Source organism: Trifolium pratense, linkage group LG2 (assembly GCF_020283565.1).
Source record: "Trifolium pratense cultivar HEN17-A07 linkage group LG2, ARS_RC_1.1, whole genome shotgun sequence".
NCBI lineage: Eukaryota > Viridiplantae > Streptophyta > Magnoliopsida > Fabales > Fabaceae > Trifolium > Trifolium pratense.
Genome location: NC_060060.1, coordinates 7354974 through 7382920, shown reverse-complemented (window position 1 = coordinate 7382920; position 27947 = coordinate 7354974). Strand labels below are relative to the sequence as shown.

Below are 27947 nucleotides of genomic sequence, written 5' to 3'. Positions count from 1 at the left end.
AACTTATCAATTTCAACATTAGTCCCTACTGTGAACGCGCAAAGAGTGAGCATTAATTGACTCTGTGTAATATCTATGTGGCATTTTTCATCTGTTCAGTCAACCAAAATTTCACAGTATAGCGTCATAGAGTGTGTTCATTGGATGCATGTGTAAAATTATTTTACACTTGTTAGTGTGTACAAATTAAATCCTTTAAATAATTATGTTTTAATTTATTTTATTTTTTTACTATGTATAAATTATTAATTGTAGTTAAAATTTTGCAGCCACTGACCCGGGGTCCTAGATCCGCCACTTATTAGAAGAATACCACCAAACAGCAACAGAAGGAAATGCATATCAACCTGGCATAATATCTATTGCAGCAGAAAGCTGGAAACATTAGAAATTACCAATGTGAAAAGCAGAATGATGGATAGCACAAACGAAATGTATAGAAAGATAAAAAAAGCACTGACAAATTATAAATTACATACATCCCTTATAGCACTTAAACATCTCACGAAAGCCCAGAAATAAAACCACTAGCAGCTAACCATATTGTCCACAAAATCCCACATAATCTTAATTTCTTACAGTATCTTCATTGTTAAATAAGATACCTCCAACTAGAAGCATTCATTCAGTTCTTAGTCATGAGGTAGATTTAACAATTTGAATTCCTAATGGCTTTCAATAACCTATAATTAATAGTTGCTTTGTACCGTAGCAACAGCGAGGGAGGAAGCGAACCTTGAGGCAAGAACTGCTTCATTGCTTATAGATGCAGATGCAATAGCCACATCTTCCAATTTCTTCCACGAGGACTCCCGCTTCTCTTGCTTCTCTCGTTCCTTGCTTTCATCTTCCTGGAATTTGATCATGCATTCATCAAAAAGTGTCTGATCAGCCTCCGAGAATATTTTCCTCACATTCAGAGTCAAACTCTGAACAGCTAGGTTCCAGTGACCTCGTGCGTTTTTCTCCAATGCAGGGAAGATTATAGGTAGTATTACTTTGCAATTTTGAATTATCAAATTTCTAATATGATCGTTGTTCCAAAGAAACAGTGCCCTTTCAGCTACCTGCAGACAGAATCAAGTCTACATTCAATATTCTATTTTGTACATAATTATGTGTTGCATATTAAAGCTAGTGACACTGACTCAAACCTACAAGTTCAATAATGAATGGTCCCCATCCCGTCACCTCCCCCACTCGCAAAACCAACCTTTCTTAATTTAAAAACAGAAGACTACACCACCTGCTATATATACAATGGCACCACAAACAGCTCACTTACAAAGTGCTTTACAATCCTACTACGTTCCAAAACCCTTAATACAACGAGAACAAAATAACACAATGATAGATAGCAAATCCTAGAGCAGGCAAAGCATGCTCATAATTATGAAAAGATCACTGATATTTTTTATACTTCAAAAGCACATGAAGCTGTCTGAATCAAAAGAAAAGACCCATAACAACACAGGCTGTTAGCGTCAATTTTATGTAACAGCACTTCTGTCCAAACAATGAAACAAGGGGAATTTGAGAGAGATAAAACTGATTGCTTGTATTGTCTTTTCAAGTTCTGCGAGAAATTTGTCAACAAATAAGAGCCGGCCAGAGCAACTCCTTTTTTATCAGGAATGAATCATTATGTTGCCTGTACACTTTCTCCAAAATAAAGATATCAAACTGTTAATTGAAGAATGTATGAAAAAAAAATCTTTTTGGATTTTGTGATAAAGTTAATTTCATAGGTGTGATACCAGAGGAATCCAAAGTATGACAGTTAAGATTATCCTATTGCTTATGAGATTTTATAACCCTGGTATGTTTGATTTCCCTTTAAAAAACTTGGTTTCCCTGATGTCAATTCGTTAATCATCCTTAGTCCTTACCAAGTCTTGCAAGAAGATTTATTTCAACATTGTCTTCTTTCAGTTTAGCTATCACGACTCAAACACAGCTATCCTGTATAGAGTGAGAAAAAAATATAGCTTCTAAAATAAAACAAAATAATAAAGTCCCATGTTTGAAAGTTTGCACATAATTCCTCTTAAATTAATGTTTCATCAGGAATATGCACAACTTTCTGATTTTTACCAATAAATAAGTGGAGCAAACTCCATGTATTTAGTGGAAAATCGAAATATAAAAATGTCTTGAGTTAACCAGCAGCTAATAATAGTTGTTAATGGTAGAATGTGGAATGGAGAGGCCAACCCCCAAAAATGCTATAGTGGTCGCAGATAGCATAACAGTGCTGGTTACCGTAGTGAAGAACATATGATTTAAAAAATTTATAAAACACAGTAATTTGAAATTGAAGTTTCATACATTTATACAAAAACAAATCAATAACAAACTTTTAAAAAATGTAAGTAAATAACAAATGCATAAAGAACAAGCAAACAAAAGATAGCTATTGTCAATTACAAAAAAGAAAAAAGAAAAAAGTAAAGCATACTGATATTAATGCCGGATAGTGGCGCGTAGCAGCCAATTCCAAAACGCTATAGCGGGGCAATGTCTAAGCCAGACCTCGATTTATTATATTGAGGTCAGTAGTTTATATTTTATGTCAGACGTGTCGCAATGCTAGGCCTGGCATTGGGTCGATAGGAAGAAAGCTGGCCTGCCATGGGATTGATATGAAGAAAGCCGGAACGTCTTTTTAATCATTTTGAAGCTGTTGCTAAACCCAACACCGATGAACAATTCTTGCCATACCATGTATATCCTTCATTATGTTGTTGCTTTGTTGCTAAAATATCTATATTTATTTGTAGTTATTCGCTTATACTTTATATTTGAGCAGGTGGATTTCTTTACGGAAGAGGGGATTGTCTATGAAGGATCAATGATTGTCCATACGTTTGACCCTCTCAACCGGACTTGTTTCTTACGACTGAGAGGGCCAACCGTATAAATAGTCCTTGAGCCGTCATAGACAAGCTCATCTTCATTAATTTCCAATTTATATGTCTCTTGAACTTTGTTATTATCTGCAAACACCAATATTCCCTTCAACAAGTTTGACCATATTCGTAAAAAAATGACCAGCTCAAGTATAAAGTATGAACAAATAACTACATTTGTTGTCCAGCAGCTAGCTAAGGTAAGTGACACTCCTTATTAGAAAAATAAAAGGCAGCTTTTCCCAGAATGGACACAAATTGCAGCTGGAGGAGAGAGTGGTTGGTGGAAAGGGGGTGTTCCCTGCAACTGTCTGACAGTTGCACAGAGTGTAGAATCAGACTTGCATTTGCAGCTAGTAGACAGGAAGGAAAAGAACACAGTAACAGAGATAGGGCAGAGAGAGGGAGCTCACAATTCACAGACCAGGGTGGGGGCAGTGCTATCATGCCGTGACTTCCACATTTCCTACCATGTATCGTCACGAGACTCAAATGCTCCAACCGGCGCTATTGCGCCACAATTGTGTACTCTTGACTACGCTGGTGCACATAAAAGAAAACAATGTCTTTATGTGGGCTATTAATGCCTTTTAATTTCTGAATCAGTTCTAAGAGTTTTCTTTAAAACAAAAAGACACATGCACCAGATGCAGTGCTGGGTATTGGCGACAAAAGAATAAAATGGAGGAAGAAGCTTATGTAACACCAACACATGGAATACATTAAAGTGACAGAGTTTGGATTCCATCCCGATGGACAGTGAGTTCTCTAACCTTGGAGATACAAACTTACAAAGACCTCAAAAAGGAAGCCCTGTAGTTGGAACCAGACCGGACCTGACCCCCTGCCTGCAGTAAGCGTAGTTGTATTCCATCTGCCATCGCACTGCTAATTTTTTTAATGCATTGAGCTATTGGGAGTGAGTGGCTACCACCCACACCACCACATACCATTACCAATGCCATTGGGGATGGCAAGCCGCTTGTTATTAACCGCTATGGGATTTGTTAAGAAGTCCCACATCGGTTGAGAGATGGCTTGACTAAGTGTTTATAAACTAGAGGCAATCCTCACCTTACAAGCCGGTTTTGTAAGGATGAGTTAGGCCCAATACCCATTTTTAAGATGGTATCAGAGCCTCTCCACGATCCGTTGGGCCACCTGTTATCAGGTTTCCGCTATCGGGCCACCCACCATTTATATATGCGCACCAAGCCCAATAGTGCTGGGCGCGAGGGGGTGTGTTAAGAAGTCCCACATCGGTTGAGAGATGGCTTGACTAAGTGTTTATAAACTAGAGGCAATCCTCACCTTACAAGCCGGTTTTGTAAGGATGAGTTAGGCCCAATACCCATTTTTAAGAGGATTATATATATATATATATATATATATATATATATATATATATATATATATATATATTAAAAGTATCAAAACATCATTACTTGTGCATAAAGGATAACAGAAAAAATTAAATCATAATAAAGAAATATCGACACTAAAATAATTAAGATCAATGGCTGAATAGTTATGGAAATATAATATCAAGTATGTAAAATGGTGTTGCAGTCACGGTTATAGCATGATTTGGATTATAAATACGCTGGACAACAGCGGAAACATACAGGTGCTGCGGCCACAGCCACAACTGTGTTTGTAATACAGTGCAGAGACTGCTGATGATACCCCGATATATTGAGGTCATGTTTGTAGTTGCTTCCCTCAATGTAAATAATTTATTATCCATTACAATTAGCTCACACAAAATTAGCTCAAGTGCAAAACATTTTTATTCAATAGATTAATCTCTATGTTCAAATAACATGCAATGCCAATAATCACTTTGTTTGTAAGCTCTTTGCCAATAGTTAAGCGAAGAGGAATAAATAGGCAGATACCGGGCCCCATATGAAATTGTCAAAACAATCTCATCCCCAGAAAAGTGAAAAAATATCAAGAAATAGCAGAGCAGAGATGCATAAGAAAAGAAAATGGAGAATAGTAAAGAAGGAATATCAGAAAGAAACAGAGATCATTGGTATTGAAAGATGCTAATGAAATGTGCATGCAGATGTCACATAGGAAAAAGGAGATTAGGAAAATTTGTTAAGCACCTGAAAGTGTAGGCTGGTGAGGCATCTAGCAATTTGACGAAACAATCCCACTGCACATTTCTGAAATTCAAATACTTGAGTGGCTTCTAAAACTTCTTCTAGTTCACCAAGGAACATTACCTCCTTTCCACTATTAGTTACAGGCCAGTATTTCAAAAGGCCTCTAATCACAGTATCAGCTAACCGGACATCTTTCTCAACAAACTGCGTAATGCAGTACGAAAGTTGTTGATGATACATTGAGACACACTTCGGCTTGTGAAGTGGGATCAATGCACGGGTAAGGAACAGCTTATGCTCTTCCTTTAAAGGCAAAGCAAATCCATTAATTATACTGCCCAAAATCTCCAGCAATTCTGCAATTCCATTGTGTTTTTCTGTCTCAAATATGAACTGATAAAAGATGTTATTGATAGCTTTTCTAATGTACGGCCGATGTACCATGAACTTCCCATAAATACGGTGGAGAATAGTCTTCAAATATTCCCTTTCTCTTTGGTCCTCAGAGTCAAAGAGGTCGAGCAGTCTCAATACAAATGAATGATCAATGTATCGTTTAGCAAGCTTTGCATCCGTCTCTGATGAAGACACAAACCTGTAGAGAACTTCATACACAATCTGCAGATGACTCCACGCAGGTTCCAACGCAGGCTCCTCTTCCTCAGGATCATATGCTTCTGCAAACTTACCATCATGATTCGAACATGGTAGAGTTCGAAATAAATTTGCCGCCACCATCTTGGTGATCTCCTGCATCGTCGCTTCATTGAACTTTGAATTAACAGATGAAATATAATCAACAAGCTCAAGCAATGTTTGCCTCTTGATATCCTTCTCTTTAAGATGCTTGGCAGGATCATTAAAATCAAATACAACACAACACATATTTAACTTCCTTATAAAAAGATTAGGCTTTTCTGAGCTAGAAACATCTCGAAAACCCGGCAAAGCCTCGTAAACACCATTACCATGAGCCATTATCAAACTAACTTGGGATCCAATCACAGGAGCTGACTTCTTAGCTTGGTTTGTTTTACTCGAATTTGCTGACAGCGGTGCAGAACTCCCATTCCCAGAATACAACTCACCCGAACCAGAACTTAAAGATTTTGAAGAAGAAGCTGAATTAGATTTCAAAGTACCATTGGAACTACCATAAGATGAATTCAATGATGAACCAGAACCACCATTGACCAACCCTCCATTACCGTTCGAATCACTATGCGATGATTTTGAAGGCTTCCGCGGTATTTTACCAAGTATCTGCTTGATCATATTAGAACACCCAGACCCTAGAACAATCCAAACCCCAATTTTTCAACAAAAATAATCAAAGATTCAACATTTAAACCAATTGCAGCAAATAACAATATTGACAGAGTCATTAACAAAAAAAAAGTGACATTTACAACTTTGCAGTTATACCCAAAAACCCTAATCACAAAACCCTAATCTTAAAAATAAAAAAAAACTATCTTTATAAATCAAACTCACTTATTCTCAGTTTCTGCACACAAAAAAATGAGAATTATCATTACATGAAGCAGTAATTGTAAGAAATTGAAAGCATTTGAAAGGAAAAGTACTTACATTGAAAGTGAGATTGAAGAAACCTGAGAGGAGGAGAGTGTGAAGTGGGAAATATGGGCAGTTACCCAAAATCCCCTAGTGGAAGAAATGTGTTGAAGAACCCAATTTGATATTTGTGCTATTTTATGTGTGTGTGTGTGTAAAGAGAGAACTTGAGAGAAGAGAAGGACAAAAAGGGAATATAAAAATATGGAAAGTGGGGTTTGTGTGTTTGATTTGATGAAAAGCATAACGCTCCATACAGAGGCGAAAAGGGACGAAATTTCTAGGCTAATGACTTATATGTCCCACTTTTTGAAGATTTGAATTTATTTATTTTTTTGTGTGAGGATATTTAGAAGAAAAAAAAATATGGTGCATAAGCCCAAGCTTATGCACCGTCCATAAGCTACAGTAAACTGCTGAATACACCCCCATGTCCTTGCTTCATACACCCCCACTTCGTACACCTCACCCTCACCCTAACCTAATAGACAAAATCTTTCAGACAAAATATCTTCACTCCAACTCCGCCGTCTGCGTTCGTACCAATTCTAAGGTTGATTTCTCATCTCGTCCTTTTAGGGTTTTTACGGAAATCAAAGCTCAACATCATCACCATCGCCATCATCATCAACGAATAAATCATATTTCATCGCCATCATCCTCGCCGGAAATCAAAGCCCAACATCACTTCATCCGTCGTCGTCGCCATTAACGCCTTCCATCTTCAACATCGCCGTTGTTCATCATCAGTTCATCACATTTCATCATCTTCACCGTCGCCATCATTCAAAACCATTCATCATAGTTCATCATCATTCACCAACATATACATAATTTGAACGAACCAAACACAAAATGGTGAAAAGAAAACAGGTTAGAGCTAGATTTTTACTTCGATTTTGGGAATTAGGTTTTATTTTGGTTTGATTATTTTCTAATTTCACAAGATTAAAACCATTGGATGTACTAAATGGTTTCCTAATTATATTTTGGGAATTATGTTTGATTATTTTGGAATTGTGGATTATTACTCATATGTGTATATGTTTGAACTTTTGTATACTTGAATGGTTTCCACATTTGAGGATTGAACTGTGTTTGTTGATAATAGTGTATGCTTTTGTGGGAATATGTGATAATGTCTGCTATCTAAGTGAAACCATTAGGCAAGGATTTTGGTTTCAGTGGATATATGTGATATGACAATGTTTGTTGATCTGTTAGTATGGGATTTTTGATTGATAATGGTTTCATTCAATGCAGGTTGACGAGTCAGGACCAAGCTTCAGCCTTGGCCTATCGCAGTCATCAGACTCGAAGGCTTCATCTTCGCATACTACCCGACAACAAAAGGGGAAAATGTGTAACGACCCAATTTTCATATTGTTATTTTTATGTGTTAAAATATTTTATTTAACGTGGCATTTTAATTAAGTTAGGCGAGTAGAGTGAGTTAACGTGTAATTGGGCCAAGCCAATTGGGCTTGAGGCCCAATGGGCCTTGTGAGGTGTGTGTGTGGCGCCCTTATGGCCATGAGAGGGAGAAGAGGAATTCATTTTTCTCATGTTCTTATGTTCTTGAGAGAAGAGAAGAGAGAGCTTGAAGAGCTAGAGCAAGGGTAGAGCTAGGGATTCGAGATCTTCGTCGTGTTTTCTTCGAATCCAGGTAAGAGAGTAGATTTCATATTCGTGGGTGATACGAGGAAGGGGAGAATGTCGATTTCTCCTTACCCGAACTTCCTCCACCCCATTTTCGTTTTAGCTTAGAACGGATTTTCTTGATGGAAATCGTTCCTAAGGTTCTTAATATGTTTAACATGCTTTTAACATGATTAATGAACGGATTTAATGGTTAAAAACGAGTTTTATAACAGATTAAACTCAAGAACTTGTGTTCTTGAGAGTTTTGATGAAAAAGTGTCAATCTTTACTTTTTCGATGTTTATGACGTAGATCTGAGAAATGAACTGTCCTTTTGTGTTTAGATATGCTTGTTGCACTTGAATATGAACTTATTTGGAGTTTATAACATGAAAAATGGTTTATGTGAGAGTCTTGAGAGTTTAGAGTTTGAAATGAGAAATGTAGAAAATTGTTATCTATGAGGTCTGAACCTTTACGTGCAATTTTGACCTCTTTTCGTTGTGAACTGGTTTTAGTGGCCAACATAAAAGTTGTAGCCCTGTTTGTTAGCTTTCCAACGAGTATATGTGCGTCTCCATTGGACTTTCGTAGCCCAAGTTATGATCGTTGCAATGAGAGGCTGTCCTGCAGAAATCAGAACCAGTTCATTCTGCAGAGAATTCGCCCCAGGCGAAATATATTTCGCCCCAGGCGAAAATTGGTCAGTGAGAACCAGTCATTCTGCAGTTATTTCGCCCCAGGCGAAATATATTTCGCCCCAGGCGAAAATGTTGCAGTTTTCTCCAGTTTTTCATCTGCGATCTTCCTTTGCATGTATTTTCAATCAGTGTCTTATTCTTACATGATTGTTGATGCTTGTTGATGCTTGTTGATGCTTGTTGATGCTTATAACGATTGTTAATCATGTATGAAGTATAAATGAAGTATATTAAGGTGTTAATCAACTTGATAAAGAAGGATATTAGAATTATGTTATTCTAATAAAGACGGATATTAAGGTATTGATTATCTTAATAAAGACGGACGTTGGATAGTGTTCCACGTTATTGTTGACGGGCTATATGCCAAAATTGTTGATGAATATATTCATGAGTTTTGAGTGCATGCATCATGAATATTTAGGGATATTGGCTTGTCCAATAAAGAAGGATATCGAACTATATTTGTTTGATAAAGACGGATATCGGAGGTGAAATACTCTGATAAAGACGATGGTACCACATGCATTAGAGGTGTCTAGAGGACATAACATGAATGTGAAGCATTAGATTGCATTAGGGATTATGTGTGCATTTTATTATAAATGATGTTTGACACATACTTGGTAAATGTTGATTGTTAATCCGTATGTGAGTAGCAGAGTCCGTCATGACTATAAAATGAACAACGCAGAGTCCGTCATGACTATAAAATGAACAACGCAGGGTCCGTCATGACCATAATCTGAACAATGTATTTGTTGATGTTTTGGTATTGTCCGAGACGACGTGAAACTATATGTTTGGTATATAATTGTAGATGATTGATTATGTGATAAATGAAGTAATATGCATGATATATGAATATGCATGAATGATGGTGATGTATATGTATAATGTATGATTATGCATGTTTTTATGAAGAAGTGTTTAAGTACAATTTACTTACACTTGTATATTTTGAGTATGTTATCTAACTCTCTTTTATGTGTTATGTGCTGGACCGTTGGGGGTCCAGATTTACAGGTTTTGTGGTATTCGATGTCGAGTCGTCGATGAAGCTCCGCTCTGATTGTGACACGGGAAAGGGTTTTATATTGTATATAAAGTCCATTATCTAGGTTGTTTTGTATAGCTAATAAATACATTAGTTGATTTAAGATTTGTATAAACACTATTTTTACTAATTAATTACATTAGTATTATTTTGATTGAAGAATGTAATACTCGAACCACAACTTTTATAATATCGAACATTACTTTCCGTTGCGTATTTTGAAAAAGATTTTTACTAAGGTAGAAATATAGAAATAATGGGTTTGGGTGTTACAATTGGTATCAGAGCAGGTCGTCTTCGGACTGTGTGGGTTATGTGTCGATCAGAGCAGGTCTGTGCAGTCAGACCAAGTGAGTATTGTGTGTCAGTCGTGTTTGTCTAACAATTTTGTTGTGTTTGTTTTGTGAAATCACTTATGTTGTTCATTTAGGAACTATGAGTGATGTGAATTGAATTAAATTATTCGTTCTTTTTGTGAGTAATGGTGTGAGTGCTATGCTCCTATGTTTATAATAGTTGTATATGCGTAGAGTTTAACCTTTTTGTAGTTTAAACTTGATGGATTGATGCTTATTGCTAATTGTTGATGATCCGGCATGATATAAAACTGCATGTGACGATCCGGCATGATATAAAACTGCATGTGGTAATGATTTGAAATAATTTTAAAAACTAATATTATTTCTTGAAGATTTTGGTGAAAATATAGAGTTATTTTCTTTTGGGTGAGTGAAAATTAATTTTTAAAATGGTGAGAAGAGTAGGATATTAATGTGTCCTGATATGTGTTTGTTATATGTTTGTTTATAACATGTGCTAGATGATTACTAGGCATTTGAATTGCTATGCGTTTTATGAGTAAAAACATGAAGATCTCATAATCCTATGTTGTAATTGTGATGCATGATTCTAATTTGTACTTTCAAGTATATAATGATGTTATATGCTTGATGTTTTGGATTTTGTGGATTAGTGAGTCGAGAAAACGAGAGTTTAGTGAGCGTAAGTTCAAAACCGTAGCAGAGCACCCAGATTTTTGGATGTGCTCGCTAGGCGAAGAATGAACCTCGCTGAGTCTCGCTAAGTCTTGCTAAATCCTGTGAATGTTTTGACTTGTCTCGCCGGGAGCTCGCTAGCTTTTGCTAAGCGAGGGAGCCAGACAAGAAATTTGTAACGACCCAAAATTTAGTATTCGTTATTTAATTATTTTATTACGCGAGGGCGTGATTTATAATTAAATTATTAAGCGGTGAATAATCATTTAGCGAGAACGTAAGTTAATGAGCGAGAAGTTATGTTGTTTGGGCGTGGAATAGGCATTGGGCCTAAGCCAAGTGGGCTTTGATCCATGAGAATAGAGAGAGAGCTATAAGTAGCCAAGTCAACCATGAATAGTCTCATAAGTTGCAATTCTTGAGAAGTTGAAGAGCTTAGCTAGGGCAAGGAGCTCATGGGGGAGAAAGAGAAGAGCAAGCTTGTGGATTCGTCGAGCTAAGGTACGAGAGTTAGATTACATATTCGTGAGTGATTCGGAAGAGGGGAGGATGTCGATTCCTCCATTCCCAAACTCTTTCCACTCTATTTTCTTGTGGGTTTTGTGGGTGATTTTCTTAATGGAAAATGGATTCTTTTGATCCTAACATGTGTAGTGAACTCATGGTAGATGAGGTAAACAACTTTGGGGAGTTGAAAATGGGAATATGTAGATGTTTGATCAATGATTTGCATGTTTATGCAACTTTGCTTATTTTGCAAGAAATTGGCATGATTTTGATTATTTGAGGTATTTGGATGTTTGGAAGGGATGATTAATGTTCCTTGATACCATATATGTTTGGAATGGCTGTTTATATGAATTTATAACATGTTTGGATGAATTTTTGAGTTGATTCAATGTTAAACCGCCTTAGAAAACTCAAGAACAGATATTTCTGGTGTAGTTCGCTACGGATTCGCTACGGATTCGCTTAGCGAATAAGTTCGCTACGGATTCGCTACGGATTCGCTTAGCGAATAAGTTCGCTACGGATTCGCTATCTGTTCGCCATGTACCTGCAACCCTCTGATGTAGTTCGCTACCTGTTCGCTACAGCGAACGTGTTCGCTACGTGTTCGCTACGTGTTCGCTACGGGTTCGCTACGGGTTCGCTACGGATTCGCTCAGCGAACAGCACTGTGACAGCAACTTTTTGATAATTGTTTTAAGTGCAATTAGGCGCTTGTAACATGGTTTAAGGGTATCCTTACATGTTTGTTGATACATGTTGATGTTGTTAATGCTTATTGTTAATCGTTATATGATTCGCACGCGTATGCAATGACTTGTAGTTCAAGTGACTATGTTTATGTTTTAGCATTAATTTACAATGTTAAGGAAATGATGTGTGTTTTATGACATAAGTGTAAATGAAACCTTATGTGTATAAAAATGGTTATGCAGATAATTATCATGTGAATAATTATGATTGGAGTGATAGGATATTGTGTTATCCTAATGTGTTAGATGTTGGAATTGTGTTTCCGCATCAGTGAATGAATAGCTTCGAGCTAGATAGCGTCATGTATTTGATGTGTTTAAAAGTAATCATGCATTCATGAATAATTGTGTTATGGGAATCATGTGAATTCCAATAATTGATGAAAATGGACTATGTTTATGAAAAGTGGCCGAAGATGGGATTATGTTATCCGAGATCTGGAGCCCATATCCAAACATGATATAAAACTGTGTGACTCCTCTTTATGGGAGAGATGGTTGATGATAACCATATCCTACATGATATAAAACTGTTATTGAGCTTATCCAAGGGAGATAAGGTGGTTCGGTAAGTTCCGACGCATCCAACAAGATGTAAAACTGGGTTCATCTTAAATGGGGTGAATAGCAGCATCCGACATGATGTAAAACTGTGTTGGCTTATCCAAGGGAGATAAGATGGTTCGGTAAGTTCCGACATATCCAGCATGATATAAAACTGTTCTTGGTCCACCGTTGGTGAGACGCTTATCCAGCATGATGTAAAACTGTTCTTGGTCCACCGTTGGTGAGACGCTTATCCAGCATGATGTAAAACTGTTCTTGGTCCACCGTTGGTGAGACACCTTGGTACCACATGCATTAGTCGTGTCTAGGGATGACATGACATTGGATAATTGGCATTAGATGCATTAGGGTAAATGCACATGTATTTGATAATTGTTATGTGACAATATCTGATTGGATTGTAATGTGTTTTCCGTATGTGTTAAGCTTTGGAATTTACTAATTGTTTAATACTGTGATTGTTGCCATGACTTGGTATGTGAGTAGAGTCCGTCATGACTATAAAATGAACAAGTGTAGAGTCCGTCATGACTATAAAATGAACAAGTGTAGAGTCCGTCATGACTATAAAATGAACAAGTGTAGAGTCCGTCATGACTATAAAATGAACAAGTGTAGAGTCCGTCATGACTATAAAATGAACACTTTAGTAGTGTCCGAGAAGACGTGAAACTATATGATTGGTGTGTTTGTAAATGAATGATTGATTGGTAGTCGTATTTGACGATGTATGTGCGTGAGTTAGAAATGTATGATAGCGTGTGAAGTGTGTAGTATACTACTCACACTTATATTTATGTTTATGTTTTCTAACTCTCTGCTTTGTGTTAATTGCTGGACCTTTGGGGGTCCAGGTTGACAGGTTATGTGTTAGCCTCGTCCGAGTGCAATGGTGAAGCTCTGCTCTGATTGAGACACGGGAAAAAGGGGTTTTTATATGTATATGCATGTAGTCCTCTTAGTATACTCTGTTGGTCTTAAGCTTTCATTTGAAAAGTATCCGTTTTGTATAACTAATAACGCATCGTTCGATGCGAGGTTTTGTTTTTAGTTCATTCGAATATTCTACTAGATAAATGTATTAGTATTATCTTTGAATGAAGTTTGTGATATTCAAACCAGCGCTTTATAAATCAGATTTTCAATTTTTCCGCTGCGTATTTTTCGAAAAAGATTTTATAAAGGCAGAGTTAATTAAATAACGGGTTTGGGTGTTACAAAGTGGTATCAGAGCAGGTCGTCTTCGGACTGTGAGGTTACGTGTCAATCAGAGCCGGTCTGTGCAGTCAGATCGAGTGAGCGTGTGTGCCAGTTGTGTCTGTCTTTTCTTGTTGTGTGTACTTGATGCGATTGATACTTATCATTGTTATAAGTTATCAAGTCAAGTAGTGGTTGAGTATTTTTATGCTTAAGTTTTAAAAATTTGTGTGGTTTGAACTTTTGGTTTGTAGATGCTTATTGCTAACAGTTGATGATCCAGCATGATGTAAAACTGCATGTGATGAAGATTTTGTTGAAAATATAAGATTATTTTCTTTTGAGTAAGTGAAAATGAATTTTTCACTAGAGTGAGAAAGGAGTAGGATGTAAGTAGATCCTAATGTGTGTTGTTATATGTTTGTTTATAACATGTGGTAGATTGATTACTAGTACTTAGTGTGGTTCTTTAATTGAACTATGTGAATGTATTCTCATGATGAGAACTTGTTTGAGAACATGCTATGTTTTATACATGTTTGAGTAGATGTTGTAAGTATGCGGACAAACGAAATGTAATGCATGTACTTGACTCGATGTCTTGTGTACATGGATGTTTCATTGTCTTACATATAGTTTAGTTATAAATATATGTATAGACATGTGGTAGTAATTATGTATGCTAGTTGTTACGTAGGTTGTTACGTTAGCATAGACGGGAATAGTGTGTTTATGTATTTTGCAGTGGTGTGTTTGTCAAGAGGACTGCACAGGGGTTTTGAGTAGATGCTTAGATATCTTACCTTATGTTTACCCTTTTCATACGACATGCATGTGAATGCTGTCGGTATTAGATTTCTCTTGGGAGGAATAAATTTGGAATCGATAGGACGGTTAGGTGCTTACACCGGATGTTCTAGTGGAAGTGTAAAGGTGGGTTTGAGATAAGTGGGGGAGAAGATTTTGTCTCTCCAAGATGTTTCGAACGCGAGAAGTAAGGACGAATAGAGATGTTCTTGATGTGGATTGTTTAAGATTGAGTAGCATTGTTCGAAGTGGAATTCTTATTTGGAGAATATTTTGGAGGAAGTATCAGATGATCATTTCGGAGTGAGTCGGAATGAAGTTGTTTAGCCGTAGGGAGAATGTGGCCATTGGGGAACGATGGAGCAGATTGAATGTTAAGTGAACACCGTTGCTGGGAAACGGAGAAGACGTGTGCATCAAGGGTAAGAAAACCTAGTGATGATCATACGACGAGTATGCGAATGGTGAATACCTTGAGGGTTAAGTTAAGTGGGAGGTTGATGTCAAGGATGGAAGGTGTGGTTAGGGAACTGAAAACCCGACTACAATAAGTGGGACTGGTGGTGTTTCTAGCGGAACTCGTAGGAAGAATGTTCCATTGTTTGGTTGTCTTTCACTTGATGGTTCATCCTCAAAGAGGAGGAAGAGTGATAAAGATGGAAGCTTTGTTGATGAAAAGTTTTCAGAGGAATCTGATGAGAGTTGTGTTGGAATCAACAAGACGGAGATCATGGTTGTTTGGAAATCAACTTTTGATAGTAGCTGAGATTAAATATGGAATTACTAGGTGATCGAGAAGAGCCTAGGAAGGATTTATAGCGGCTGAGTGTGTTAGAACCGAGTAGTCATTTCTTGGAAAGATTTGAGAAGCTTAGAAAATAGATGTGAAGGTTGGAGAACCGTTAGTGTTATTTAACCAAGGAAAAAGAAGTGAATTCTCAGAAGTAGATGAGAATGGAATTAAGAAATACCGTGTTAGAAATTGGTATACTTGTTAAGTTATCGAGTGGTAGTGGATTGTACGAGTAGTAGAGTTATTCCGAGATGGAAATGGGATAACAATTTGATGGATTTTGAAAGAGTTTGTCGAGAAGGAAATATTTTCATTTAGATGGTGATCGGACAATTAGTGTCGAGGGTGGATGAACCTTTGGAGGTTGAAATAAAGCTAAGTGTGAAGTGTCGTATTTGAATAATTGGAAATATGAAAGTATCAGAGAAAGTGTTTTGTACCATTCGGAAGTAAGAATGAGATTGACAACGACTTATTGGAAAAGTCGGTGGAGACTAAGTGATGTTGGGAACATCGTATATGTTAGAGTAGTATAGTAATACTATGTGGGAAGGAAATAAATGATTATGGATATTTTCGTCGTGAACGGTGGGATGATAGTGAGTCGACGAGTGACTTAAGGTAATATTTTGGATAAGAATATTTCGACGGGAAATGATATCGGGAAGGTCATGTTAAGGAAGTCAGAAATTGGATAAGAGATTATTTGGAAAATAAAACAGTTATGTTGAATGTTCGACGCAATGATTTGGGGAATTGCAAGGAAAAGAATTTGACGGTTGGATAGTATATTTTTGGCATGTGTTAAGAAATTTGAGAAGTTAGACAGCAGATGAGCGTAGGAGTTGTGCTACCGAATGAATGGTTGGAGTGAGATTCGACGCAGTTAAGAACTTATGGAATTTGAAAAGTTGTGAAGTGTGCAACGGAAGGGTCTTTCGGAGTATTTTGGGTTAAGTGGTTTTGTTTTGGAGTGGTGCTGCGAGTACCGTAAGATGTTAAGAGAAAGTTTTAAGTAGTTTGATGAGAATGGTTTATGCCATCATCACGATTGTTGACTATCTATCGACAAATCAAGGGATTAGCTGTCCTTGATCTATTGTTGATGAGTAGACGAGATTGTGTCGATTGGGATTGACTGATTTTGTCAAACTTGGTTTGGTTTGGAGTTTGTATGTTTTGTTGGTACGAATCCGGAAGAAGTGTGAATTTGAATCGGAGTTTGTGTAAGAGACCGTATCGGCTAAGGTATTATGACTAGAAAACCCGTTGGATTGAATGCAAGTTGGGAATTAGAAAATCGGATGAGGGAATTTATCCGGAGTTGTGTTTTAGTCGGGTAATTTTCGAGGGCGAAAATCTTTTAAGGGGGGTAGAGTTGTAACGACCCAAAATTTAGTATTCGTTATTTAATTATTTTATTACGCGAGGGCGTGATTTATAATTAAATTATTAAGCGGTGAATAATCATTTAGCGAGAACGTAAGTTAATGAGCGAGAAGTTATGTTGTTTGGGCCTTTGGGCGTGGAATAGGCATTGGGCCTAAGCCAAGTGGGCTTTGATCCATGAGAATAGAGAGAGAGCTATAAGTAGCCAAGTCAACCATGAATAGTCTCATAAGTTGCAATTCTTGAGAAGTTGAAGAGCTTAGCTAGGGCAAGGAGCTCATGGGGGAGAAAGAGAAGAGCAAGCTTGTGGATTCGTCGAGCTAAGGTACGAGAGTTAGATTACATATTCGTGAGTGATTCGGAAGAGGGGAGGATGTCGATTCCTCCATTCCCAAACTCTTTCCACTCTATTTTCTTGTGGGTTTTGTGGGTGATTTTCTTAATGGAAAATGGATTCTTTTGATCCTAACATGTGTAGTGAACTCATGGTAGATGAGGTAAACAACTTTGGGGAGTTGAAAATGGGAATATGTAGATGTTTGATCAATGATTTGCATGTTTATGCAACTTTGCTTATTTTGCAAGAAATTGGCATGATTTTGATTATTTGAGGTATTTGGATGTTTGGAAGGGATGATTAATGTTCCTTGATACCATATATGTTTGGAATGGCTGTTTATATGAATTTATAACATGTTTGGATGAATTTTTGAGTTGATTCAATGTTAAACCGCCTTAGAAAACTCAAGAACAGATATTTCTGGTGTAGTTCGCTACGGATTCGCTACGGATTCGCTTAGCGAATAAGTTCGCTACGGATTCGCTACGGATTCGCTTAGCGAATAAGTTCGCTACGGATTCGCTATCTGTTCGCCATGTACCTGCAACCCTCTGATGTAGTTCGCTACCTGTTCGCTACAGCGAACGTGTTCGCTACGTGTTCGCTACGTGTTCGCTACGGGTTCGCTACGGGTTCGCTACGGATTCGCTCAGCGAACAGCACTGTGACAGCAACTTTTTGATAATTGTTTTAAGTGCAATTAGGCGCTTGTAACATGGTTTAAGGGTATCCTTACATGTTTGTTGATACATGTTGATGTTGTTAATGCTTATTGTTAATCGTTATATGATTCGCACGCGTATGCAATGACTTGTAGTTCAAGTGACTATGTTTATGTTTTAGCATTAATTTACAATGTTAAGGAAATGATGTGTGTTTTATGACATAAGTGTAAATGAAACCTTATGTGTATAAAAATGGTTATGCAGATAATTATCATGTGAATAATTATGATTGGAGTGATAGGATATTGTGTTATCCTAATGTGTTAGATGTTGGAATTGTGTTTCCGCATCAGTGAATGAATAGCTTCGAGCTAGATAGCGTCATGTATTTGATGTGTTTAAAAGTAATCATGCATTCATGAATAATTGTGTTATGGGAATCATGTGAATTCCAATAATTGATGAAAATGGACTATGTTTATGAAAAGTGGCCGAAGATGGGATTATGTTATCCGAGATCTGGAGCCCATATCCAAACATGATATAAAACTGTGTGACTCCTCTTTATGGGAGAGATGGTTGATGATAACCATATCCTACATGATATAAAACTGTTATTGAGCTTATCCAAGGGAGATAAGGTGGTTCGGTAAGTTCCGACGCATCCAACAAGATGTAAAACTGGGTTCATCTTAAATGGGGTGAATAGCAGCATCCGACATGATGTAAAACTGTGTTGGCTTATCCAAGGGAGATAAGATGGTTCGGTAAGTTCCGACATATCCAGCATGATATAAAACTGTTCTTGGTCCACCGTTGGTGAGACGCTTATCCAGCATGATGTAAAACTGTTCTTGGTCCACCGTTGGTGAGACGCTTATCCAGCATGATGTAAAACTGTTCTTGGTCCACCGTTGGTGAGACACCTTGGTACCACATGCATTAGTCGTGTCTAGGGATGACATGACATTGGATAATTGGCATTAGATGCATTAGGGTAAATGCACATGTATTTGATAATTGTTATGTGACAATATCTGATTGGATTGTAATGTGTTTTCCGTATGTGTTAAGCTTTGGAATTTACTAATTGTTTAATACTGTGATTGTTGCCATGACTTGGTATGTGAGTAGAGTCCGTCATGACTATAAAATGAACAAGTGTAGAGTCCGTCATGACTATAAAATGAACAAGTGTAGAGTCCGTCATGACTATAAAATGAACAAGTGTAGAGTCCGTCATGACTATAAAATGAACACTTTAGTAGTGTCCGAGAAGACGTGAAACTATATGATTGGTGTGTTTGTAAATGAATGATTGATTGGTAGTCGTATTTGACGATGTATGTGCGTGAGTTAGAAATGTATGATAGCGTGTGAAGTGTGTAGTATACTACTCACACTTATATTTATGTTTATGTTTTCTAACTCTCTGCTTTGTGTTAATTGCTGGACCTTTGGGGGTCCAGGTTGACAGGTTATGTGTTAGCCTCGTCCGAGTGCAATGGTGAAGCTCTGCTCTGATTGAGACACGGGAAAAAGGGGTTTTTATATGTATATGCATGTAGTCCTCTTAGTATACTCTGTTGGTCTTAAGCTTTCATTTGAAAAGTATCCGTTTTGTATAACTAATAACGCATCGTTCGATGCGAGGTTTTGTTTTTAGTTCATTCGAATATTCTACTAGATAAATGTATTAGTATTATCTTTGAATGAAGTTTGTGATATTCAAACCAGCGCTTTATAAATCAGATTTTCAATTTTTCCGCTGCGTATTTTTCGAAAAAGATTTTATAAAGGCAGAGTTAATTAAATAACGGGTTTGGGTGTTACAAAATTTATTTTTTGTTGACGTCTTGTTCTGAGTTGACTGAATGTGAGTATGAATTATTGCCTTGCAATGTTTATTTTTCTTGTGATTGTTTGATTTCCTAACTTTGAAAAGTGAGGGAAGTACAGGTTACTTGAATGCTTGCATGAATTTGTGTTAGTGTTTAGGTATCGTGGGTTAGGTTTTGTCCCCTGTATGCGACATGCGTGTAAACGATGTCGATACTAGTTTCTTCTTAGGAAGAATATGTTTAGAGACGATAGAACCGTTAGGTGTGAGCACCAGAAGTTATAGTGGAAGAGTGTAGGTGGGTTTGAGATAAGTGGGGGAGAAGGTTATATCTCTCCGAGATGTTTCGAACGTGAGAAGATGAGATGAGTAGAGATGCTCTTGAAGCGGAATATTCAGGAAGTGGTGACGTTGTTCGAAGTGGAATGAATGGGAGCAACAAGTTGTGAGAAACTACTAGAAGAGAAGTTGTCGGACCGAGTTAGTGAGATTGGTTAAGTGAGATGAAGAGTATGGAGGCGTGTTTTGTGGACCAAAGTTGAAGTATTTGTTTGATCGAAATGAGTCGAATATGAAGAAGAGGGAGTGATTAAGATTCTTGAGGAGGTGATGATTTTGAAGTAAGTTGTCATCCAAGTGGATCGGATGTTGTAGCAGATGCTTGAGTAAGAAGCTTTATGTGAGTCGTGCATATGGTAGTATGTTGAATTGGTTGGACAATTTGGAATTCTAAGTCTAGTGTGTGAAGTAATTTTCGTAAGAGATGTGAAGATTAGTGAACCGTTGGTGTTAATTAATCGATGAAGGGAAGTAGGTTTTAAAGTAAATGAGAATGGAATTGAGAAATATCATAATAGGATTGGTATGTTTGTTGAATCGTTGGAAGTGAGGATTGTATAAGTAGTCGAATTTATTCGAAGATGGAAGTAGGATAACGATTCAAAGGATTTTGTAAGAGGCTTGTCGAAGAGTGATTGGATTTGGATAATGACCGGACAATTGGTGTCACATGTTGAACGAGAACGTAGAGTCTTAGAGGTTGAGACGAAGCTAAAGGAGAGGTATCATTTTGAATGATGAAGAATAAGAAAGTTAGCCGTTGGAGAACGTGTTGTGAATGAGTATATGAGGTCATGTTGGAAGTGACTTGTGCTAGGTGAGAATTTGCGAAAAGGATTATCGCACATGTGAGTAGATGTTGTGTTTTAGCACTTATAGTAAGGAGTTGAAGGCGATGCCTAAGGTAAGTGTCGGAGAGCATTTTGTGGTGCCCAAAAGATAAGAGTGAGTAAGTATTTGCTAAGGAATTTGAATTCATGGAATGGAAGAGTCGGTAGAGACTAGTTTTGTTAGATGCATCGTGGATGTTGATGTAGTATGGTCGTAATCGGTGACAATGAAGTAAAGGATTTTAAATTGTTTCATCATGGATGATGAAACGGTAGTGACTTGGTGCATAACTTAAAATGTATTTGGACGAGAATTTTGGAAATTTTCTAGAGATGTCATATTGGGATTAGACAAGGAGTCATGAGTAAAAATACTAAGACAAAGGTTGATTAGAATTTAATGGATAGAGTTAGATCGTATGGCGAATATTTGGAGCTTTGTAGATTTAATTCAAGAGTTTGATTTTGGTATCGAATGTACTAAGGAGGAGTTTAAAGATAACTATCCAAAGAGAGATGATGATTGGTAGGGGTCGGAGATGAATAAAAATTCGATGAGTGAATAAACGGAGAAGAGTATGCTTGTTGCAATGCAAGATGATGAGGAACATCGATAGATGGATTATGGGCGAATTGAAGATGTCGTTTGAAACTAATGAGATAGAGGTTATGATTGTTTGGAGAACCAATTTTAGGCGGTAGCCTAATTTTGAAGTAGCAAATTGCTAAGGAATTAAGGAGAAGTGGTATTGGAAAATGTTTGCGTTAAGGAATGCAAATATTGGTTAAGAGATTACTTGGGAATGGAATAGTCGTAACGAGATTCGACTCAATGATTGGAGATATGTGAGAAAAGGAATTTGACGGTTAGAGACGGTAGTTTTTAGCTTGTGTCAATGAAGTTTGAGAATGTTGGTCATCAAGTGATTGTTGGAATTGAACTATCAAGTGATAAGTTGAAATAAGATTCGAATATGAATAAGTGATGTAACACGGTTAAGTGATCCATGAGGGAATCAGAGACTTATAGGATTTGTGGAGTTATGGAGTTGTGGAAGTATCTTTCGGAGAGTTCGATTAGTTGTACCTGTTTTGGGGTAGAGTTATGTGTACCGTAGAATGTGAGTCTATAGATGTTTCGTGCGGAGTGGATGTTTTAGCGGTTTGATAAGAATGGTTTGTGCCGATATCATGATTGTTGAATATTTATCGACAAATTGAGGAACTGGCCGTCCTTGATCTCTTGTTGATAAATGGACAAAAATTGTGTTGGATGGGATAAACTAATTTTGTCAAACTTGGTAATGTGTAGCGTTTTGAGCGTTTTGTTGGAGGGTCGGATACAGGAGTTATCCGGAGTTGCTTTAGTTGCGTAATTTTCGAGGGCGAAAATCTTTTAAGTGGGGGAGAGTTGTAACGACCCAATTTTCATATTGTTATTTTTATGTGTTAAAATATTTTATTTAACGTGGCATTTTAATTAAGTTAGGCGAGTAGAGTGAGTTAACGTGTAATTGGGCCAAGCCAATTGGGCTTGAGGCCCAATGGGCCTTGTGAGGTGTGTGTGTGGCGCCCTTATGGCCATGAGAGGGAGAAGAGGAATTCATTTTTCTCATGTTCTTATGTTCTTGAGAGAAGAGAAGAGAGAGCTTGAAGAGCTAGAGCAAGGGTAGAGCTAGGGATTCGAGATCTTCGTCGTGTTTTCTTCGAATCCAGGTAAGAGAGTAGATTTCATATTCGTGGGTGATACGAGGAAGGGGAGAATGTCGATTTCTCCTTACCCGAACTTCCTCCACCCCATTTTCGTTTTAGCTTAGAACGGATTTTCTTGATGGAAATCGTTCCTAAGGTTCTTAATATGTTTAACATGCTTTTAACATGATTAATGAACGGATTTAATGGTTAAAAACGAGTTTTATAACAGATTAAACTCAAGAACTTGTGTTCTTGAGAGTTTTGATGAAAAAGTGTCAATCTTTACTTTTTCGATGTTTATGACGTAGATCTGAGAAATGAACTGTCCTTTTGTGTTTAGATATGCTTGTTGCACTTGAATATGAACTTATTTGGAGTTTATAACATGAAAAATGGTTTATGTGAGAGTCTTGAGAGTTTAGAGTTTGAAATGAGAAATGTAGAAAATTGTTATCTATGAGGTCTGAACCTTTACGTGCAATTTTGACCTCTTTTCGTTGTGAACTGGTTTTAGTGGCCAACATAAAAGTTGTAGCCCTGTTTGTTAGCTTTCCAACGAGTATATGTGCGTCTCCATTGGACTTTCGTAGCCCAAGTTATGATCGTTGCAATGAGAGGCTGTCCTGCAGAAATCAGAACCAGTTCATTCTGCAGAGAATTCGCCCCAGGCGAAATATATTTCGCCCCAGGCGAAAATTGGTCAGTGAGAACCAGTCATTCTGCAGTTATTTCGCCCCAGGCGAAATATATTTCGCCCCAGGCGAAAATGTTGCAGTTTTCTCCAGTTTTTCATCTGCGATCTTCCTTTGCATGTATTTTCAATCAGTGTCTTATTCTTACATGATTGTTGATGCTTGTTGATGCTTGTTGATGCTTATAACGATTGTTAATCATGTATGAAGTATAAATGAAGTATATTAAGGTGTTAATCAACTTGATAAAGAAGGATATTAGAATTATGTTATTCTAATAAAGACGGATATTAAGGTATTGATTATCTTAATAAAGACGGACGTTGGATAGTGTTCCACGTTATTGTTGACGGGCTATATGCCAAAATTGTTGATGAATATATTCATGAGTTTTGAGTGCATGCATCATGAATATTTAGGGATATTGGCTTGTCCAATAAAGAAGGATATCGAACTATATTTGTTTGATAAAGACGGATATCGGAGGTGAAATACTCTGATAAAGACGATGGTACCACATGCATTAGAGGTGTCTAGAGGACATAACATGAATGTGAAGCATTAGATTGCATTAGGGATTATGTGTGCATTTTATTATAAATGATGTTTGACACATACTTGGTAAATGTTGATTGTTAATCCGTATGTGAGTAGCAGAGTCCGTCATGACTATAAAATGAACAACGCAGAGTCCGTCATGACTATAAAATGAACAACGCAGGGTCCGTCATGACCATAATCTGAACAATGTATTTGTTGATGTTTTGGTATTGTCCGAGACGACGTGAAACTATATGTTTGGTATATAATTGTAGATGATTGATTATGTGATAAATGAAGTAATATGCATGATATATGAATATGCATGAATGATGGTGATGTATATGTATAATGTATGATTATGCATGTTTTTATGAAGAAGTGTTTAAGTACAATTTACTTACACTTGTATATTTTGAGTATGTTATCTAACTCTCTTTTATGTGTTATGTGCTGGACCGTTGGGGGTCCAGATTTACAGGTTTTGTGGTATTCGATGTCGAGTCGTCGATGAAGCTCCGCTCTGATTGTGACACGGGAAAGGGTTTTATATTGTATATAAAGTCCATTATCTAGGTTGTTTTGTATAGCTAATAAATACATTAGTTGATTTAAGATTTGTATAAACACTATTTTTACTAATTAATTACATTAGTATTATTTTGATTGAAGAATGTAATACTCGAACCACAACTTTTATAATATCGAACATTACTTTCCGTTGCGTATTTTGAAAAAGATTTTTACTAAGGTAGAAATATAGAAATAATGGGTTTGGGTGTTACAAAATGCAAGCTGCAAAAGCAACTGAACAGAAGCAGAAACCTACCGAGGTTGAACATAGGTTGAGACGCAAATTGAGCATACCTAAAGTGTATGATATTATGCAATCTATCAATGGAAAAAAAAACAAAAAAGAAGATAATTGAGGTATTGAACGAATACGGGTTTGGAGGAATGCTGCACATTTGCAATTGGACAAGAATCCACACATTCTTTGTGGATTGGATCGTAAACAACTTTGACAAGGATAACATGTGCATCAGATTGACTACGACAAAAGTGCTTGAATTAAAAGAGCATGATGTCCACCGCGTATACGAGCTTCCAATGGTCGGAAAAAAGATAAACACAGGTGTTTGCTCGGATGAGGCAATAAAAAGGTTTAGGGCAGAATTAGGATTGAATGAAGGTTTTTCTCAATATGTGAAGTTGGTAGAATTGGAGAGAGTCTTGAAGACAACTGAGAAACCAACTGCTTGGGTGAAGGGCGCAATATGTTACACAATTCACAACATATTGTGCCCGACTAACCACAGTGATGTCTCTCTTCACTATGCCCACATCTTAGAAGATGCAGTCGGTGTTTCATCGTACAATTGGTGCGCACATATCCTAGATTATATGAAAGAAGGACTGCGAAGTCCAGGTGTTGCAAATCCACTTGCAGACTTTCATTTCCTATTGGTAAACATTCTAACTATAACTTCATCTTACTTCATATTCTTCAATAATTTACACACTGAAACCATTATTATTGGTAAATGGTTTCAGTGTATAACTTACTGAAACCATAAAACCATACTTATGGTTTCAATGTTATATTTCTCTTTTTTTTAGGTGTTTTGTATAGTGAATGTGTTATGTGTTTTGTATAGCTTGTATGGTAGGGGGAATTACATAGCTAGCTAGTTGTGAGAGGATTTTGACCTGAAACCATTAGTCTATGGTTTCAATGTTATAATTTTATTTGTTTAGGTGTTTTCTATAGTGAATGTGTTGTGTGTTGTGTGTGTTGTGTGTTTTCTTTTTTTAGGTGTTTTGTATAGTGAATGTGTTATGTGTTTTATTTGTTTAGGTGTTTTCTATAATTTTACACACTTGAAACTGAAACCATTATTATTGGTAAATGGTTTCAGTGTATAACTTACTGAAACCATAAAACCATACTTATGGTTTCAATGCTATATTTCTCTTTTTTTAGGTGTTTTGTATAGTGAATGTGTTATGTGTTTTGTATAGCCTGTATGGTAGGGGGAATTACATAGCTAGCTAGTTGTGAAAGGATTTTGACCTGAAACCATTAGTCTATGGTTTCAATGTTATAATTTGTTTTGCATGTTATTAGCTTCCTGATTTCTTGTTCACATTCAGTAACTGCTTTTGCATCTTCTGTTTTCCTGATATGTATGTTTTGTTTTTATTCTGCAGATTAACTACTTGGATAAAATGGGGAAGAGAAGCCCATTTTTAACTGGAAAATACAAGCACCCATCACTTCGGGATTGGGATGTAAAGATGGCAAATCAAGACATTCAAAAGGTTTATGATGTCATGGGTCTTGAACATGGTTTGACAGCTGGTGTCACACAACTGAATACCACTGATGAACGGCCGTTGGATATTTGTGTGTTGGCCTCATTTTGCTAAAACAAATATACAAGCAAGATGTTGGACCAAATGTTTCAACATGTTGGGTACAAAAGATGTTGGACCAGATGTTTAAACATGTTTGGGTACGACAGCCAGATTGCCCAAATCTCGCGCATTTAATACACGTATCTGCTATATATGGAAATCCACTCTACAAACGTGTATATCAAGATTTGATCTGATCAAGACGTTATCAGTGAAGATATGTTCTTATCAAGACTTAATGGAATGATTCAACACATTGTTTATTTCCTAAAGAGGATAAACCATTTTAGGAAAGTTTTTATTAAGGTCTAATTTGCTTAGCTGGACGTGACTCAAAGACCAGTTGTGTTCTGAAGCTTATCTTGGATGATCAGGAGTGTGCTAGCTCTGTCTATATAAAGAAGACTCAAGACCAAGATTTTATGAACCGAAACTATTGTTCATCAAAGATGTAGTCTTTAGGGTTTCGTGTCTTTAAGCCACTCTCTAGGAGAGTTGGTGTAAGTGAACCACTCGGGTTGTGAGATGGTCACTATGTCCTCACTCAGAAACCTTTAGGTAATGAGTAGAGTTTTGTAATATCTCTGAAGCTTTTAAGCAAAGAGATAGTGTTTGTGAGCCTCTCACGTATTAGTTTAATACTTGAGTAGGACAGTGTTTAATTGAGTTGTAATGTTTTAAGGTTACTCCTAAGCTTTGAAGTACGGAGTTAACTGTGTGTGATTTACTCGAAGCTTTTAAGCAAGAGTAAAGTTTGTCACGGTGATTGTCACCACATTTTATTCAACATTATATGAACAACACAGGTTGTGTTGGTTGTGTGGAAGTGAGATGGGATCTCATGTCTAGGAGTTCCTAGGCAGAAGTTACATGAGTAGTGTCGAGGTCATAAGGCGTAAACCTAGGATTTGCTGGAGGTCTTAGTGTAAGACGTAAACCGAGGGTTTGCTGGAGGTCTTAGTGTAAGACGTAAATTCAAAGGGTTTGCTGGAGGTCTTAGTGACTAGAGCTATTAGTGGATTTCCTTCCTGGATTGGTATCCCCCAGAGTAGGCAGATTGGCTGAACTGGGTTAACAATTTCCTGTGCAGTTTATTTACTTGTTGATTTTATTATGTTTCGTAAGATGTTCCAACATTAAGTACGACATTCTCTTTAAGTTGAATGTTATAACATCTGATCAAACATTATTTCTCAGTACCCGTTTTTAATTTTATATGCCTTGCCGTATTGTTCATGTCAGACCAGATGTCTCGACATTTTGTACAACATCTGGTTCTGCTATACCAGAATTTCAATTGGTATCAGAGCAGGCATCCTGTTCTGTTTTCTGGATGAGATCTTAGGGAAGATACTTTCTGGTTATGGGCAAGTAAGGAATACTGAAAATTTGTTTGAACTTGGAGAAGTTCACATTGATTGAATGGTCCCTAGAAGTGGAGGATGGACTATTCATGATAGGGTGTGTATTAGACCTATCTTTTGTTGTTCAGGCGTGTAGATCTTGTGATGTGTAACGACCCAATTTTCAAATTATTAATTTTTATGTGTTAAAATATTTTATTAACATAGAATTAAGTTA

At 37.0% G+C, this 27947-nt stretch overlaps 1 protein-coding gene and 1 pseudogene across 2 annotated transcripts; one reads left to right on the top strand and one right to left on the bottom strand.

The window, feature by feature from the left end:
* Window positions 1–415: 415 nt before the first annotated feature.
* Window positions 416–6856, bottom strand: LOC123908120 (serine/threonine protein phosphatase 2A 59 kDa regulatory subunit B' gamma isoform-like). Of its 2 annotated transcripts, none has more exons than XM_045958656.1 (3): window positions 6614–6856; window positions 5024–6315; window positions 416–1067 (listed from the first exon to the last, which is right to left on the bottom strand). In XM_045958656.1, the coding sequence occupies exons 2-3, from the start codon at window positions 6296–6298 to the stop codon at window positions 690–692; spliced, it is 1653 nt and encodes a 550-aa protein (XP_045814612.1). In that variant the 5' UTR covers window positions 6299–6315; window positions 6614–6856; the 3' UTR covers window positions 416–689. The 2 variants fall into 2 exon arrangements, with proteins under 2 accessions (XP_045814612.1, XP_045814613.1); XM_045958657.1 differs by having other exon boundaries at window positions 5024–6530; window positions 6614–6826.
* Window positions 6857–7309: 453 nt separating this feature from the next.
* On the top strand, window positions 7310–26821 carry LOC123904078 (annotated as a pseudogene).
* Window positions 26822–27947: the final 1126 nt, after the last annotated feature.

Excerpts from the sequence above, each read along its gene's own strand:
- LOC123908120 (XM_045958656.1), bottom strand. The coding sequence starts at position 6,298 with ATGATCAAGCAGATACTTGGTAAAATACCGCGGAAGCCTTCAAAATCA. Across the intron at positions 1,068-5,023 it reads TCACCAGCCTACACTTTCAG|GTAGCTGAAAGGGCACTGTT; the intron begins GTGCTTAACAAA and ends TTCTGTCTGCAG.